The sequence below is a fragment of the Crinia signifera genome, chromosome 3 (genome assembly GCF_055691185.1).
Source record: "Crinia signifera chromosome 3, ASM5569118v1, whole genome shotgun sequence".
Lineage (NCBI taxonomy): Eukaryota > Metazoa > Chordata > Amphibia > Anura > Myobatrachidae > Crinia > Crinia signifera.
The window spans coordinates 231,902,649-231,921,191 of NC_139219.1; the positions used below are offsets into that span (position 1 = coordinate 231,902,649).

General features: G+C 41.7%; 1 protein-coding gene across 22 annotated transcripts in view; it reads left to right on the forward strand.

Annotated features, from left to right (window-relative positions):
• DLG1 (discs large MAGUK scaffold protein 1) overlaps positions 1-18,543 on the forward strand; it is a 291,905-nt gene that overhangs the window by 77,900 nt on the left and 195,462 nt on the right. For all 22 annotated transcript variants that reach the window (XM_083177591.1, XM_083177594.1, XM_083177595.1 and 19 more), the window contains one exon: positions 4,305-4,469. In XM_083177591.1, the coding sequence (XP_083033717.1) occupies positions 4,305-4,469 (165 nt within the window). The remainder of the gene's footprint in view (positions 1-4,304; positions 4,470-18,543) is intronic.

The following is an 18,543-nucleotide window of genomic DNA, read 5'->3' on the forward strand; positions in this document are numbered from 1 at the left end:
GCGGAACCCTGAAAAGGTTGGCATAGGCCAGTCACCCCAGGGCAGCACACAAGTGAAAAACTAAGCTAAAGGTGTATTAATAAGAAAGTAGCAGAAGCTAGAGGTTAAAAAGTGAAGTGCTAGAAAGTATAATATATTAGTGGAAAATAAATAGTACTAAATAAATGTTAGGCTGTGCCATCCCGAAACTCAGCCACACCAACTCAAGGGGAGCCGCGCCCCAAATCCATCCCCAAGACTAGCAAATCTGGTCAGAAAAAATAAACAGACTTTATTACCAGGTGGAATAGCCACTAATTGGCCCTAATTTTGGCAATCCGACTTGGAAAATGTTGGATTGAGGCAGGGAGGATGGCGCCGGCTGAGCAGCATCAGCCCATCCTGTGTCGTCCTCCTTCCTCGCTCAACCGTTGCTCTGCCATGCCTGGTAAGAGCGACTTACCCGGCACTTTTCAGTAAGAGCTGAAAGATGGATTTGCCTTTAAAAATAAATAAATAAACTAGGTTTCTTATTACATAACTAACCAAACACAAGTACTGCCAGAGTGCACACACACTGGGGTGTATTCAATGCGGCCGACGAGGGAGTTAAACGGCGGGGATTGCCAAAAACAAATTATTCTCTCTGTTAAACCACCGTGCTGGCCGCTCACCCTATTCAACACGTCAGGGAAATCCTTGCTGTCAGAGGACATAGAAGATTCCCCCAAACAGCGCGGCTAATGCAGGGTGGCTGCTGCATTTTGCCACAAGCCTCACTTTTTTTAGCAGCTGCACACGCTGTTCCCCACTCGCTCCAAAAACCTAGTGAGGGGAGAAACGGCGTGTGCAGGAGGTCAGTTGAATACTGACCCTGCGAGCTGTGACAGCGAGCAGGCAGCCCTGCTCTCTGTCACAGCTTGCAGAATGCATTGAATACACCCCGTTGTGTAGTTTTGTATATCCAGATATACAGTAGTTCTAAACCATGTGACTAGGAAAATGTCTGTTCTCAATTTTAATGTTGGTAATAGTTTTTTTTTTTGCCAGATAAAATGAGCTGATCCATCATACTGAAGAGTGACCATAATTAAACTTCCCCAATTCATAGCCATCTGTAGCTAGATCCAACAGTGATAACGTCAGTAAATTTGATGTAAATTTAATGTTGTCAAATCCTTTCCCTCACCGCATATTTGACTCACAAACAGAATTTATTTAATGAATTTTTTTTTTTTTGGTTTGGGTACCACTTATCTAAAGGTGCCCATACACTAGTAGGATTTGGGCCGAACAGACCAAATCTATTGGGTCGGACCCATCAGCCGTACATCGCGGATGCTTTTTAGCACCCATGATGAATCTGGTCAGATCTTTGTGCAGGGGAGGACAGCAGTGAGCGGCAGATGCTGGGCAATAGTGAGCAGCGGGGTTGGGCAGTGGCAGGTGCTGGGCAGCGGTAAGGGGCATGTGCTGGTGGCGGGATGTGGCAGCAGAATTTTAAAAATACTTTCATAAGAGGAACACTGATTGGCTGGCCAGTCTTTTGAAGATATTTTTCAAAATTCTGCTGCCGCTTCCTGTCCTGGCATCTGCCACTGCCAGCCCTGCCACTTACCGCTGCCTGGCTCTCATACCCCTAGCTGCTGCTGTAGCTCCCAAGGAGTTTTAAATGCGATAAATCGCATGGGATTTATTGCATTTAAAAATGGTACCTCAAGTGCCAAATTGTAAGTCAGCCTCCCAGGGAGCTGTAGGAGGAGCTCAAGGCACTAATTTGCTGATATTCAGTAATGAACGCCCAGTGCCTTCCAAATTAACCTGTATAGGTTCCAGGGAAGTTAATAATGCACTCGTAGGCTTAAAATAAATGCTTTACACCAACGTTTCAAACTTTTTATAGTTTTTCATCAGGATGTACAACTATAAAGTTTGAAACGTTGATGTAAAGCTACCGTCTTGAGACTCATTTATTTTCAGCATATGAGTGCCGCCCACCCACCTGCTAGTTTATCTATCTATCTCATCCAGTCTGGTCCGACACTCTGGTTGGGCTACTGTAACCATCTGGGCCATTCTTGGAGGGCTGTTAATTTATGGACAGTGTTAAAACGTGCATTAGAGATGCAAAGTTGAAGAGGATGCAAGAATTCTGTGCATTTCTTTAAAAAAAATGTTGATCGTTTTTGCACTTTACACATAAAATAATTAAAGCTAATAAAGCACAGTATTTTCATATTACAGCATTGAGAATTTATTTATAGAGCAGTATAAATTGAAACCGTATATTTAGTCTATGAAAATGTAGAAATAGATGCAAAATGAAACTTTGTGCTTCTGCTTTGGGACATCAACGTTACTTTACAAAGTTTTAAAGACGTTCAAGCAGACCTTAATTTAGCATAGGGTCTAAGGAATCTTTCTAAAGAGTAATATCAGAGAATTGTATTACAGTACTTGGCAGGAAACACTGGTCTGTTTTTTATTCGAATGCTGGCCATACACTGCTAGGCCAACTTTCATTCAACCATGAGGACAAAACCAGTGCTGGTGGCTGCCAATCATAAAATGTGTACAATCAGAAGCAAATCATGCGCTTTACCACATAATGAACCTAAGAAGCACATATAAACACAATTTACTTACTTTTACATATATTTTTGGACCTAGGGGTGCCGTTGAAAAATTCTGATACTCTAGGGTGCCGTGAGTTTGGGAACCCATGACCTAGTTGATTGGTTGGGCTGAAAATCTGGTACTGAATGGGAGCAAATAAAAATGTGCAATTTGTACACAAACCCAGGAAAATAGACAAAAACATGGGGCCTTATTTTGGTTCATTCTTTCTGACAAAATTCTTCTTAGATGGACAAAACCATGTGCACTGCAGGGGGGGGCAGATGTAACATGTGCAGAGAGAATTAGATTTGGGTGAGTTATTTTGTTTCTGTGCAGGGAAAATACTGACTGCTTTATTTTTACACTGCAATATAGATCTCACTTTGAAGTAAAACCCCACCCAAATCTAATTCTCTCTGCACATGTTACATCTGCCCACCTGCAGTGCACATGGTTTTGCCCATCTAAGAAGGATTTTGTCAGAAAGAATGAACCAAAATAAGGCCCATGGTTTGAAAATGGTTTGTGCCGCTCACTTTTGTCGCTAAACTTAGTAATTCAGCTCCCTTGGGGCAACATTTTGGCCTTTAAAATTATATTGTGAGATGTACAGAATAGACTGAAAATTAGTGGAAATTAATGCTATTGAGGTTAATATTACTGTAGGAACAAAAAATACAAATTCTGTCATTTTTAGCGGTAAAAAGAACACTGATCTAAAACCCGGAAGGGTGCTTTTGGCAAAACCAATCCAGGTCTAAAACATGAAAGGAGATCCGAAAAAAAGTCCAGTGCACATCCCGAATATCTCTCGCGCACTCTCTTGACCGTTCTCTATCAAGCGCTCTCTCTTGTAACATTGTTTTGCAAATACTGTAAGACACATTTTAATGGGAAAAGTAATATGAAAAGATACTCCATTCTTACAAGTCACACCACAGCATGGCGCAACGAGAAGGGGAGTTTAATGTGCCAGGAGGCTAAATGTATGTGAAAACATCTGTTTAGAATTAGTTTGATTGCGGTGATTTCCATTTAAAGGTTGTGCAACATAATATCTTTTAAAGGTTTCATAATTTTTGTCCATGCCATTTTATTTTTTCCTTAAAACCATCCTGTTGAATGAAAAAAACGGTACTTGTTTCCTAGCACGGCGCCCCATCGCATCGCATACAATAAGGCATACGATGGTATGCGATGTTAGCCGATGTTATACAATTTTAAATTGTATACCATCGAATTGTATGGCATATACAATGGTATACGATTTTAAATTGTATAAGCACCCTAATGGGTGTTTTCAATGTTCAATGTGCCACCTATAAGATAAATAATTGTATAAGCACCGTAATAGGTGCTTACAATGTTAAAAGCACCTCCACGCCACCCGTACTATCAATGCCAACCCGAAGCTAGATGTTTTTTAAAGCTATCGCTCCAAAGGGCCCTTTGAGTGATCTCTTTTGAAAAATCGTCTAGTATGTACAGAGCTTAGTCGCTCTTTAAATTGTGAATCCTATGACCTATTTTATATCCTATACATTAGTATTAAAAACCTGGAATATGTGAAATATGAAGATTGTAAAATGATCTAACATACTAGAAGTGTATTAGCTGTTACTGAATGTCTCTGTAAATGCATTTTATAGGAATAATACACTTAATACTACACTGTTTTCATGTATTGTATTACTTGTTTCTTCTAGAAATATCGGTACCAAGATGATGACATCCTGTCTCAAGAGCTTAGCTCCCCTCACAACCTGAATGAGGGTAGAAGTCCAGAGCTAGTTCAGATCTCTGAGAAGAATATCTCTCAGATAGAGAATGTCCATGGACTTGTGTCTCATTGTCATATTTCCCCTTTAAAGGTAAGGATTTTATCTATGGTTTTGCAGTATACAGTATATTGTCCTAGGAAAAGCTGGATAGAGTGTGTACAGACATCTCTGTGTGTGTATAAAGAGCTACCTACCGCTTTATGTCCTGGCCATCCCTGCCATGCTCACTTCTTGCCTGTCTGTATCCACCTTCCTCTAGACTGTAAGCTCCTTGGAGCAGGACCTTCAGCCCTTTTCTTGCATTTCAGTTACAGCTCTTTTTCACCTAATATCTATACCTGCATCTCTTCTCGCTTGTGTTCATTAATTTCTACCACGGACAGCTTGCCCCTGGTAACATGCAGACTGCTCCTCTGCTTCCCTGCATCTCAGCTGTATTGTGTACGAAGAATTGTGCTTCTAATTGTTACCTGTGCTCTGGTTTTGTTCTTCAGTTACTGATTATGTTTAGTTCTGTGTACCCTGTATTGTTCTTATATGTACCCTATGTACAGCACTATGAACCACAGCTCCTTGCAAAACTCTTGTAAAAGGGTAATCAAAGTAGCTAAAAGGGAGAATGAAGAACGTATAGCCGATGAGAGCAAAACCAGTCCAAAAAAGTTTTTCAAATACATCAATAGTAAACAAATAATTAAAGAAAACTTAGGCTCATTAACTAATATCAATGGAAAAAGCTTTACAGAAGATAAAGGAAAAGCAGAACTGTTAAACGAGTTTTTCTCATCAGTGTTTACTAGGGAAGAGCAGACTAAGGAGCATACGGGTTGGGAGGAAATAGCAACCCCTCTGTATTATGTTTTTGTGAACTCATTTTCATCGGGTAGGGTACCAAAGGGCTGGAGAATAGCAGAGGTAGTACCAATATTCAAAAAAGGAAAAAAGGGACGACCCAGCTAACTACAGACCTGTGAGTTTAACATCCATGTCAATAAAATAAAATATTTGAGGGATTTTTAAGGGATGGTATCCAGAAATATTTAGATCTTCATAACTTAATTAGTGTTAACCAGCATGGGTTCATGAAAAACAGATAATGCCAAACAAATTTGCTAGGCTTCTATGAAGATTTCAGCAAAAAAAACATTGATAATGGAAATGCAGTTATCTTGAATTTTGCTAAGGCTTTTGATACAGTGCCACATAAGAAGTTGATAAATAAAATGGAGGGACTTGGACTAGGGGTAATAATTGGCTGTGTAATAGAAAACAGAGAGTGGTTGTGAATGGTGCGGTATCAAATATAGCACCAGTTCTAAGTGAAGTGCCACGGGTTGGTTTTGGGGCCCATTTTGTTTAACATATTTATTAACGATATTGGAGTGGGAATACTCGGCAATGTTTCTATCTTTGCAAATGACACAAAACTGAGCAGAGTAATTAGATCAACCGAGGATATCTCCACGCTTCAAAACTATCTCAATAAATTAGATGAGTGGGCAAAAAAGAGGAAAATGAGGTTTAATGTGGACAAATGCAAGGTTATGCATCTTGGGAGACATAACCAATGTGCTAGCTATAACCTAAGTGGGGAGGCATTTGGTAACTTAGAAACTGAAAAAGACCTAGGGGTCATAATTGATAGCAAACTGGGGTGCAGTGCTCAATGTCACATCGCAACTAATATGGCCAACATAGGGCACCACTCCTCTGATCTGGACAAAGTTCACACAGATCAACCTTATCCAAGTTTCAGATGTATTGTCATATCTAACGTCAGGATACAAAACATCAAACCATTTTACCTTTTATTAATACCAGTGCACAGCTAGATCCCTAGCAGCCCCACCTTATTTCCTGTGCCAGGTAGGCTGGCCTCACAGATCACCTGACCACAGACAATGAGCGGGGAGGAAAGGTCCAGAATCAATAATTTAAAGTGACACCATAGAACATGAGAAAAGGGTCAAATAGTAACATGTTCTCAATGCCTATTAAACAGATCTAAGCAGGTTATAAATTGGCTTTTATACAGATACAACGGGATAGTGAATTTTTGAAGTGAAAGGCATGCAATATATAACTCCTCTCAATATAATATAATACATACAAGTAGGAACATAGTATCCTGAAGAAATCCAAAAAAGTAATTGGAGGCACTAATGATAAACTAAAAGTACTAACGTACCGAAAAAGCTGTTAAGATTTAGAGAATGAAGCCACTTACACTCATTACCAACCAAAAAGTAAGATATTGCTATTGTAAACCACAGCAAGATTAAACCATGTCTGGGACCGGACACTGCATAGGGAATAAAAACTCACAGAACCACGCTGGTTATCTCTTACTTAATGCCCATTGACTTTACACTAGCAAAAGTAAGCATGCAAAAATAATATCCAATGACGTGTCTGATCATACAAAGGGTGTGCTTGTACAATTACTTTGTAAAAGCACATTCATTGTATGAACCATACAATAGATGTGACAATACATCTGACACACACACACACACATTTATATTTTAGAGCAGCAGATTCTTTATTATTTTGAAGTGCTATTAATATACATTTGTGTCTGATTCAGTCTTTAATGTGAATCCCAGGATGACAGAATATTCTCTGATGGCTAGTTATCTGTGTGGTTGATGCTAAGATCTTAGGAAGTACTGAGCATCTCCTGTGGCAGTGCCCAGCCCCCACATACTACTTAATACATTCTGTCATAGTACAACATTCTTCTCTTTTGAAGTTCTCTTCTGTTAGGACCTGAGGCTGTTGCTGAGGATTGCTACATTATGGACTCTTCAGCTGAATTGGGGACTGCTAAAATATTCTTTGTCATCTTCCATGTATGTTTTGTGTTCCTAGAATGCAGTAAAAGCTTTGCCATGGGCAAAACTTTTCTAAAATATCTTACATTCTGCTTCTTTCTAGCAATTTGCAAAAGTGCCCGGTACTTCCTTGTTAGCACCGTGTTTATGCTAGAGATGGACTAGTAGGCCATACACGTGGGGCAATTACAGCCATATTTCTAAGCAATCTGTCTAGATCACTTAAAAATGACTCACGGATCGCTCTGTGTGTATGATCCCTGGCAATTCACTTTTTGGGGGGAATTAAAATTTTTTGCCCCTGGCACCCAGCAGATTGTGCCCAATGGAGCTATTCATTTGTTTTTCTGTTGGTGCACGAAGGTATGTCGGCGCCTGCACTTAAGCTCGCGCACACATGGGGTGATGAGCTGAACTGCATGAAATGTGGCCTGTTTTTAGTGCTTAAATGGCACTTTTCACTTTGTGCCCTTTAGTTCGGGTTTAGTTACTACGCTTGGCTAAACTTTGGAAGGAGTACAGGATAAGTGGGAAAAATTAAAAAGTGCAATTCTAAAAGCAACAGAACTTTGTGTCAAAAGAGTTAAGAAAAACACAAGAAAAAGAAAGCCATTGTGGTTTGCAAAAGAAGTAGCAAGTATTGTGAAAGCAAAAAAGTTGACCGTTAAGAAATCTAAGCAGACGCAGAAGAATGAGGACAAAGAGGTGTATCTTGTTAGATAGAAGGAGGCTAAGAAGGTAATCGGATGTGCAAAAGCACAGGCTGAAGAGAAAGTGGCCCAGTCAGTGGGTAAAGGGGGGGAAACTTTTTTTAGGTATATAAGTGAAAGGAGAAAAACAAAAAGTGGAATAATTAGACTGAAGACAGAGAGTGGAAGTTTTCTTGAGGGGGACAATGTAATAGCAGATAATATTAATAATTATTTCTGCTCAGTATTCACTGCTGAAAGAGAGGGGAAGGGGCCACAGTTAAGTTGCAAGTATAGTCAGAAAACTGAGGGAGAGACAAGTACATTTACAGAGGAGAAAGTCCTCACAGAACTCTCAAAACTGAAAGTGGATAAATCAATGGGGCCAGATGGGATACATCCAAGGATACTAAAAGAGCTTAAAGGGGAGCTGGTAAAACCAATAACAGAATTATTCAACCAGTCCCTAGCTACTGGAGTAATCCCAGAGGACTGGAAAACAGCGAATGTAGTCCCACTGCACAAAAGTGGAAGCAAGGAAGAGGTAAGCAACTATTGACCAGTGAGCCTTACATCAGTAGTAGGGAAATTGATGGAAACACTCTTAAAACAAAGAGTTGTAGAATATCTCAAAACCAGCAATTTACAGGATCCAAAACAGCATGGGTTTACTGGGGGAAGATCATGTCAAACAAATCTTATTGACTTTTTTGACTGGGTGACTAAAGTAATAGATCAAGGTGGGGCTGTATATCTAGCTTATCTAGACTTTAGTAAAGCTTTTGACACTGTCCCACATCACAGACTGTTAAATAAACTTGAAAGCTTGGGATTGGATTCTAAGATAGTTGAATGGATAAGAGTGTGGTTGCAGGACAGAAATCAGAGAGTTGTAGTAAACGGAGTACAGTCAAAGGAGGGAAAGGTTACAAGTGGAGTACCCCAGGGATCTGTACTTGGACCGGTGCTTTTTAATATCTTTATTGGTGATATTGCAAATGGAATTGGGGGTAAAATGTGCCTTTTTGCAGATGACACAAAGGTATGCAACAGGGTAGACACACCAGGAGGGGTAAAACAAATGATTGAGGATTAGAAAAATGGTCAAGAGAATGGCAACTACAGTTTAATGCCAAAAAATGCAAAATCATGCACTTGGGTCTCAAATCCAAAGACTAAATATAGTATAAATGGCACTATAATGGAAACTACCGAGGAAGAGAGGGATCTAGGTGTCACTATTTCAGGGGACTTAAAAGCAGGTAGGCAATGTAACAAAACAATGAAGAAGGCAAGTCAGATGCTTGGTTGCATATGGAGAGGTATCAGCAGTAGAAGGCAAGTCAGATGCTTGGTTGCATATGGAGAGGTATCAGCAGTAGAAAGAAAGAAGTAATAATGCCACTGTATAGGTCATTGGTACGACCTCACCTAGAGTATTGTGTTCAGTTCTGGAGTCCATATCTCCAGAAGGATATAAATAAATTAGAGATTGTACAAAGAAGAGCAACTAAAATGGTGCATGGCCTACATCACAAAACGTACCAGGAAAGACTAAAAGATCTTAATATGTATACTTTAGAGCAGAGAAGGGAAAGGGGGGACATGATTGAAACTTTCAAATATATCAAGGGTTTTAACAAGGTACAGGTGGGAGACATTCTTCACAGGAAGAGGAGCAACAGAACACAAGGACATGCACTGAAACTAGAGGGAGGAAGATTCAGGGGAAATGTGAGGAAGAATTACTTCACAGAAAGGGTAGTAGATAAGTGGAATAGCCTACCATCAGAGGTGGTAGACGCAAATACAGTAGTACAATTTAGACATGCTCGGGATAAGCATATTGATATCCTTACAAAAAAAAAAGGATCAAATATGGTTTGAGGTAACAGGTTTAAAAAAAAGGGGCAGACTAGATCGGCCAAGTGGTTCTTATCTGCCGTCAAATTCTATGTTTCTATGCTGTCTGTAGTACATTGCTGTCAGCAATGCTGTCTGTCTTGTGCATGGTCCTCAAATATTTACTGGAAGTGTTAAGTTGCCCCCAGCCTAAATAATTGCCCACCCCTGGTCTAAAATAACATACTTTCGCTAAGGTGCTACATTTAGTTTCTCCTTTGTATTACACAACAAATATCTGTGGAACTCATCCAGCATGACAAATGAATGGTTATTTGCTAAACAACTGCAGAAAAATATTGAATGGGGAAAGCACAGCGCTCAGTGTAAACAATGTGAACAAGGTGTTGATAGACCCTGTATATAGACAATTTTTAGAAAAATACACAACCAGGTCGAACTTTAGCAGGGTCGACAGGTATATTGCATGAGGTGTTCCAGATTAATCCAATCCGTATTCTCCCCTATTTACACATACAGGGGAGACATAATAGAGAGCAACATGGTGCAGGTCAATATGATAAAAAAGTTTTAATAAAGCAAATGCACTTACAATAAAGTGACTTGGTTAAAAGCATAAACAATGTGTCCCAGGCAGAAACAGCAGGCATATGATGTCATCAGGAGCGTCCTTCAGTCTGGGTCCCTTGCTGGGTCCCTTGCTCAGTCCAGGATTCTCCTCTGCTTAAACGCTGCTTCCACAGGTCGACACAGACAGTTAAAATGCACGCTTAAATGCGTTTTCGGAAAGTCCTTCCTTCTTCAGAAGCGTGTCTGACTAGTTCACAATGGGGCATATATATACCCCTATCAATCAGATTAACAAGCCAATCATTGGCCGCTAATCGGCTTCCAGCATCCGGCCTCCGTGCCCAGCAATTAGTGCACGGACGTTTGTATTCCATAGACGGGAAGCGCGTCACCGCTTCTCTCACTCACGGAGATCTGTGAAAAACACATAGTAATGGCCGTGCGTTCCAACGCTTTATCGCTTGCGTTCCACTGCGGGTATGACTATTAATAATATAAGCCATACACTGGCTGCTCAGCATGGAAGACGGAGGCTTTTTACATCAAAAATGATTCCTACTGCTTACAACAGGACTAGAAAATAGAAAAAATAAGTTAGTTAATATATCATTAAAATACGATCAACCACCACCACATTCCTCATTATAAGAGTGACCACATATCGTGATTAGAAATGGAAAGCAAGTGGATACATAGGAATGAGTATATAGCATATAGGATATTTCTAACTTAAGAATGGCTTTAACTCAAACTCTGTATTCAGTCCCTTAGGGACCAAAGTGCCCAAACGATGTATCCAGCGCATCTCAGTCCTAGAGAGGCGTCTGGCAATATCGCTGGTACGATTGTTTGGGAGAATCTGTTCAATTGCACAGAAGGTGGTGATTTGACATTCATCTGCATTGTGAAACACACGGAAATGTTCTGATACCGTGTGTGTTTGTAATTTTTTACGTATATTGTATATGTGCTCGGCAGTGCGGGCCTTCATCTGTCTAGAGGTCTTCCCCACATATGATAGGCCACACTTGCACTGTAACACATATACTACGTTCCTTGAATGGCAGGTCAAAAATTGTTTAATTGAATAGGTGGTACCATTTACAGAGAATTGGTCCAACTTTCTCTCTTTTGATTTCACCGTTCTGCAGGCGAGACACGAACCACAGCGGTGAAACCCAATTGTTCTAATAGTCTGACGTGGGTCACTATCAGTGGAGCTATGAACAAGATAAAACCTAAGGTGGACAAAAACAACGATAGATTTAAATGGGCCTTTGTAAGCCAATATAGTTATATACACAAAAATGTGGAAAGAGTTTTTCAGAACTGGCATTTACTCCAAAATGACCCTATCATTGGCCCAAAATTACCAGCAAAACCCCAGTTTATATACAAAAAAGCCCCCTCTCTTAAAGACCATCTTGTTCATAGCTCCACTGATAGTGACCCACGTCAGACTATTAGAACAATTGGGTTTCACCGCTGTGGTTCGTGTCTCGCCTGCAGAACGGTGAAATCAAAAGAGAGAAAGTTGGACCAATTCTCTGTAAATGGTGCCACCTATTCAATTAAACAATTTTTGACCTGCCATTCAAGGAACGTAGTATATGTGTTACAGTGCAAGTGTGGCCTATCATATGTGGGGAAGACCTCTAGACAGATGAAGGCCCGCACTGCCGAGCACATATACAATATACGTAAAAAATTACAAACACACACGGTATCAGAACATTTCCATGTGTTTCACAATGCAGATGAATGTCAAATCACCACCTTTTGTGCAATTGAACAGATTCTCCCAAAGAATCGTACCAGCGATATTGCCAGACGCCTCTCTAGGACTGAGATGCGCTGGATACATCGTTTGGGCACTTTGGTCCCTAAGGGACTGAATACAGAGTTTGAGTTCAAGCCATTCTTAAGTTAGAAATATCCTATATGCTATATACTCATTCCTATGTGTCCACTTGCTTTCCATTTCTAATCACGATATGTGGTCACTCTTATAATGAGGAATAATGTGGTGGTGGTTGATCGTATTTTAATGATATTATTAACTAACTTATTTTTTCTATTTTCTAGTCCTGCTGTAAGCAGTAGGAATCATTTTTTATGTAAACAGCCTCCGTCTTTCATGCTGAGCAGCCAGTGTATGGCTTATATTATTAATAGTCATACCCGCAGTGGCACGCAAGCGATAAAGCGTTGGAACGCACGGCCATTACTATGTGTTTTTCACAGATCTCCGTGAGTGAGAGAAGCGGTGACGCGCTTCCCGTCTATGGAATACAAACGGCCATGCACTTCCTGCAGGTGAACCGCATCGCCATATTGCTGGGCACGGAGGACGGATGCTGGAAGCCGATTAGCGGCCAATGATTAGCTTGTTAATCTGATTGATAGGGGTATATATACGCCCCATTGTGAACTAGTCAGACACGCTTCTGAAGAAGGAAGGACTTTCCGAAAACGCGTTTAAGCGTGCATTTTAACTGTCTGTGTCGACCTGTGGAAGCAGCGTTTAAGCAGAGGAGAATCCTGGACTGAGCCCCCCTTGCCCCCGGATCAAGGGACCCAGACTGAAGGACGCTCCTGATGACATCATATGCCTGCTGTTTCTGCCTGGGACACATTGTTTATGCTTTTAACCAAGTCACTTTATTGTAAGTACATTTGCTTTATTAAAACTTTTTTTATCATATTGACCTGCACCATGTTGCTCTCTATTATGTCTCCCCTGTATGTGTAAATAGGGGAGAATACGGATTGGATTAATCTGGAACACCTCATGCAATATACCTGTCGACCCTGCTAAAGTTCGACCTGGTTGTGTATTTTTTTATAAAAATTGTCTATATACAGGGTCTATCAACACCTTGTTCACATTGTTTACACTGAGCGCTGTGCTTTCCCCATTCACTATTTTTCTGTTTGCTATGCTAAGTTTTGGTAGTTTAAGGTGATACTACTTTGTGAATTGGGATACAGCTGCACTCTGTATTAATTGCGCACCCACGTGGTTAATTTTTCTGTTTAAACAACTGCAGAGTAACTGCAAATTCTGAAACATTTAGGTTTTCTTTTTATATGGTTATTGGAAGAAATTTGTTTAGCTGCAAAGTAATCAGCACAGAAATGTTGACGCTAAATAAATTAAAGAACTTGAATATTTGCTTCTGCATACCGTATATACTCGAGTATAAGTCGACCCGAATATAAGCCGAGGCACCTAATTTTACCACAAAAAACTGGGAAAACTTATTGACTCGAGTATAAGCCTAGGGTGGGAAATGACACAGCTACTGGTAAATTTATTTGACACATCAGTAGGTTAAATGTTTCTGAATATTTATTTCACAGAAACACAGTAAACAAGCTAGCTCTTTCAGTGGAAAAGAGGGTCAACCAAAACAATTGAAAATTTATTAAGCTTGGTGTAGTGATAATGTGGCTGGTACTTTATCACCGACCAATCAGCTCCTAACGCTCATATTTCAAACCCAGCCTGTAACTTGGCAGTTAGTAGCTGATTGGCTGGTGAAAAATTACCAGCCACCTTTTCAGTTCACTGGGCTTTATAAATCTGCCCCTGTGGACAGTCTGCTATATTTTATTTTCTTGGACACAAATCTTTATTTAAAATAAACTTACTTTTTTAAATATACCCCTGCACTTCAGTTAAGGAAGGTGGCTGGCTGCACTGGCACACTTCACGGAGTCACGAGCAACAAATCTCAGACTCCGCAAAGGCCCATGGGAAGAGCTGCTCTCTCTGGGCATGCTCAGCAGCACTCCTTAAGGACCGGCAGCCATCTTTGACAGTGGCAGCCAGCCTCCTCGCATCCACTGTAAGTACAGACTGGACGCTGCACAGAATAAATATGATAGTGTGGTACTACTGTATTGCGCGGTCAGCTCAGTCATATGCAGAGCCTCTGCAGCGTGAGGGAGCGCTGGAGCGGGTACCTTCAGAGGGACAGGCGGCAGGACGCTGCACATAATAAATATGCTGGTGTAACGCTGGAGCGGGTACATGCAGAGGGACAGGCGGCTGGACGCTGCGCAGAATACATATGCTGGAGTGACGATGCGGCCGACCGCTGGCAGAGCTCACATACTGTAGCTACGGCAAACCGGATTACAAGCACAGTGTGCAGACTGTGCTTGTAATCCAGTTTGCCGTAGCTACAGTATGTGAGCTCTGCCAGCGGTCGGCCGCATCGTCACTCCAGCATATGTATTCTGCGCAGCGTCCAGCCGCCTGTCCCTCTGCATGTACCCGCTCCAGCGTTACACCAGCATATTTATTATGTGCAGCGTCTTGCCGCCTGTCCCTCTGAAGGTACCCGCTCCCTCGCTGCAGAGGCTCAGCATATGTCTGAGCTGACCGCGCAATACCACAGCCTGTTTTCTGCCTTAACCCACCACTGTCTGTGACCCTCAGCCGGCCCCTAGGCATTCCAGATGCCCCAGGCAAATGCCTGCCCAGACCCACACTCGAGTATAAGCCGAGTAGGGCTTTTTCAGCCAAAAAACAGGGCTGAAAAACTCGGCTTATACTCGAGTATATACGGTAGATTCCATCCTTCCAACATGACCCTCTCCAGGAAGGACACAATGCTCTGTTTCTGGACTTTCCTCTTAATTTATCACTACCATCACCTGTAGTGAAACACCTTTCTTGTCCATTAGCCTCTTTAAAACAGGTGATGGCAGTTATAAATTAAGGGGGAAGTCCAGAAACAGAGCATAGCGTCCCTCCTGGAAAGGGTCATGTTGGGAGGTATGAGTTTCTAAAGTGCACCTGTCAACCATTGGTGGAATGTGACCTTTTCCACCATATTTTCATAAAATTTTTCCTTAAGTAAGGTTTTGATTTCTGCAGTCCCAAGAAAAGGTGTCCTCCATGTTGCAGTTGCTTATTGCCCCTCTGGAGATGATCAGCAGCATCTTGGGCTGTGCATTCTCTTCTCTGCCTGAATGTGTGGCCAAGGATTTTTCTTGTGAGTACAACAGTGGTTCCCAAACTTTTTGGAATCATGGTGCCAGAGAGCGGGACTGGCCGACCTGTGGATTTCCAGCTTTTGTGAAACTAGACATCCCAGCATGCATTGTGACTTTTTTTTGCATTCTCTAATAGCAATTGTATGGCAAGGCATGCTGAGACTTGTAGTTTCACAACATTTTATTGTCTAATATGGTATATTTAATACTGGTGAATGCCATTTGCCTTTCATTTATAGCTCTGCTCCCTTGGTTTGCATTTTATCTAGTTTACAGCAGATGGCAGTAGAACTTAATATATTTCATTGTAGTAAACTGATCTTCAGCTATTATTAGATTGTGAACAAGCTGTACATTCTCTAAATTTGTCAAGATTGTGATTAGAAATACCCACTTTGATTTTTACAAATCTTGTGCATTGAATATTAAGGGGTTGATTCATTTGTTTAAAGGTGCCCATAATTGCATATCAACCGTCACTTTTGATGCGGCATGTGCCCAAATAAAAATGAAAGGTTGCCTATAGTGTACAAAAGAATGATGTTATACATATCAGCATGGAATAATTTTTAAATGTCCTGACCATTTAAATGCAGTTTAAATTTCTTTGGATAATTTATGAGAACCAATGATATGAGCAGGGCATATAATGCAATTCATGATATGCCTTCTATATATGATTATTTGTTCAGGCAATAACACCAATAGCATAGTTACAATCAGAGACCATTGTACTTTAATAAATGGGGTTACAGCAACTGAATTAAGCGATATGAAATGAAAACACAATAAATGATTCTCCATTATGAAAGCTCCTCTTCCTGAATTGCCGGCAAATAAAAAAAACAAGGAAATAATTAGAATAAAAATGTAAAGCTGCAATTTCAGTATACAGTACCTAAAGCAGATCTTGTCAGTTGATGTTTATAACTATACACCAATCTGCACAGGAGCAATAGTTCAGTATTACTTCATTGAATAGTAGACTTGTTTTTTCTTTCATTTACAGAGCACTACATTATTTATATTGTGCAGTTGCTTTTTAATATTTCATTTCATTACCTTCTGTGCAAGTAATGCCTGCTTCTGTCCTTTCACATAATTTTTCCTCTATTACATTAGACTACATTATAGTAGATGTTTTCAAGGATGTGTTGCCTTTCATCACTGTCATTAAAAGATTGCTGTTGTGTCCTGTGTACATATAGGCTGTCCTTAAGCATCCTTTACAGTGAGCTGCAAGTCATGTTTGCTAGTGATTTGGAGAAACTTTAGCAAGGCTCATGTGAAAAATTGCAACCTTTGAAAACCAAAGCTCACCTAACATGGAGTAATGAGGTTGCTTTTTTTCCCTTAATGTTGGTAAAAATGGTCATCCTTTTTTTGTTGGCATACTGGGTGTGTGTGTACATGGCAACTCTGTTCCATGTGTCTCCCTAAAAAAAGCTACTTTAGATACAGTACATCTGCAGGTTGGATTCACCTACTGTGTGTTCTAAAGGTCCATACACACTGGGCGACTATGACCAGCGTGTATGGACAGCGATTACCGCTGTCATCGCTGCAGGGAAAGCCGCTGAGTGCTGATAGAGGTTGTGCATACACACTGAGTAGCTTTCGGTATCCGGACTATTGTTAGACAGCACTTACATAGACAGCCATTACATCGACACCATTAGTTCGACAGCTCAATAGGTCGACATGGTTTTAGGTCGACAGCTCATTAGGTCGACAGCTCATTAGGTCGACATGTTTTTAGGTCGACACTGCCATTAGGTCGACAGTGTCTATGTCGACAGTCAAAAGGTCGACATGGGTTTTTTCACTGTTTTTTGAGCCGACATGTGCCGACAGGCGGTATTTCATGCCCTACTATCCACTAGGGCGTGGTGGGAGAATAAAATAGTGTGCCGAGCGCAGCGAGGCACCGTGCCCGAAGCATAGCGAGCGATGCGAGGGGCTGCGGTACACTTCAAACTGTGTCCATGTCGACTGTGTCGACATTTCGGCCAAAAAACAGTGAAAAAAACCATGTCGACCTTTTGACTGTCGACATAGACACTGTCGACCTAATGGCAGTGTCGACCTAAAAACATGTCGACCTAATGAGCTGTCGACCTAATGACATGTCGACCTAAAACCATGTCGACCTATTGAGCTGTCGAACTAATGGTGTCGATGTAATGGCTGTCGATGTAAGTGCTGTCTAATATCCGTCCCAGACCCGTAGCTTTCCCCCTGCCCGGCGCTGAGGGAGGAGGGGAGGTCGGTGTTCCATGGCAGAGCCCTATGAAAAGCCGTCCTGAAAGCCGTCATTTGCTGGTGTAACCAGCAGATGAACGGCTTTCCCCGGCGATGTTGTGGGAGCGCGCTCATTGCCGGGGCATACACACTGGGCGGCTTTGAGCTGAAAGCCGGTCGAACCTGCTATTTTGAACGACTTTTAGCTCAGTCGCCCAGTGTGTATGGGCCTTTAATGTCACACATTTGTTCTTCGACTCAGTTGTGTATGGCCAAATTAGACTGTGAATGAATCTCTTCAAAATATTTAAGGGTCAGAACACTCCAAGTCATGGCTTAATCTTGGCATAGCTTTCAATGCATTAATTTGATCTTTGTGCGTACACTGGGGTGTGGTATATGGTCCCGACAGTCATTAGCCCGATGTCGGGATCCCGACTGGCCGGGCTCGGCACGGTGGCTCGCTACGCTCGCCACCTATTCTATTCTGCCTCTATGGGGGTCATGGATCCCCACGAGGGGGAATAGCTGGTGGCCGTCGGGACCCGAGTGTCTGGGTTTTGACTGTCGGGATCCCGACATTGGGGTAATGACTGTATGGAACCCGACTGGCGTGAAACTGTCCGGCACCCCATACACTGTACACTGGGTTGACCATGTCTAGGTCAACAGTCACCTAGGTCGACCACTAATGGTTGACAGTGACTAGGGGTGGGATGTTCTAACATCCGCAGCCCAGCTCCGCCCCCTTTGCCGCCCCTCTCCTACATAATTATCACATATGCGATAATTATGGCAAAGGACAGCTCTTTCTCTAACAGCTGTCCTTTGCAGTGAGAGTCAGCGGGTCCCAGCGGCTGTCCCTTACCCGACACCGCTGCTGCGGAGCTGGGCTCTCCTCCCTGCACCCGGAAGAGGATCATAGTGCTGGGAAGAGGAGGTCAAAGGTCTGGGCAGCAG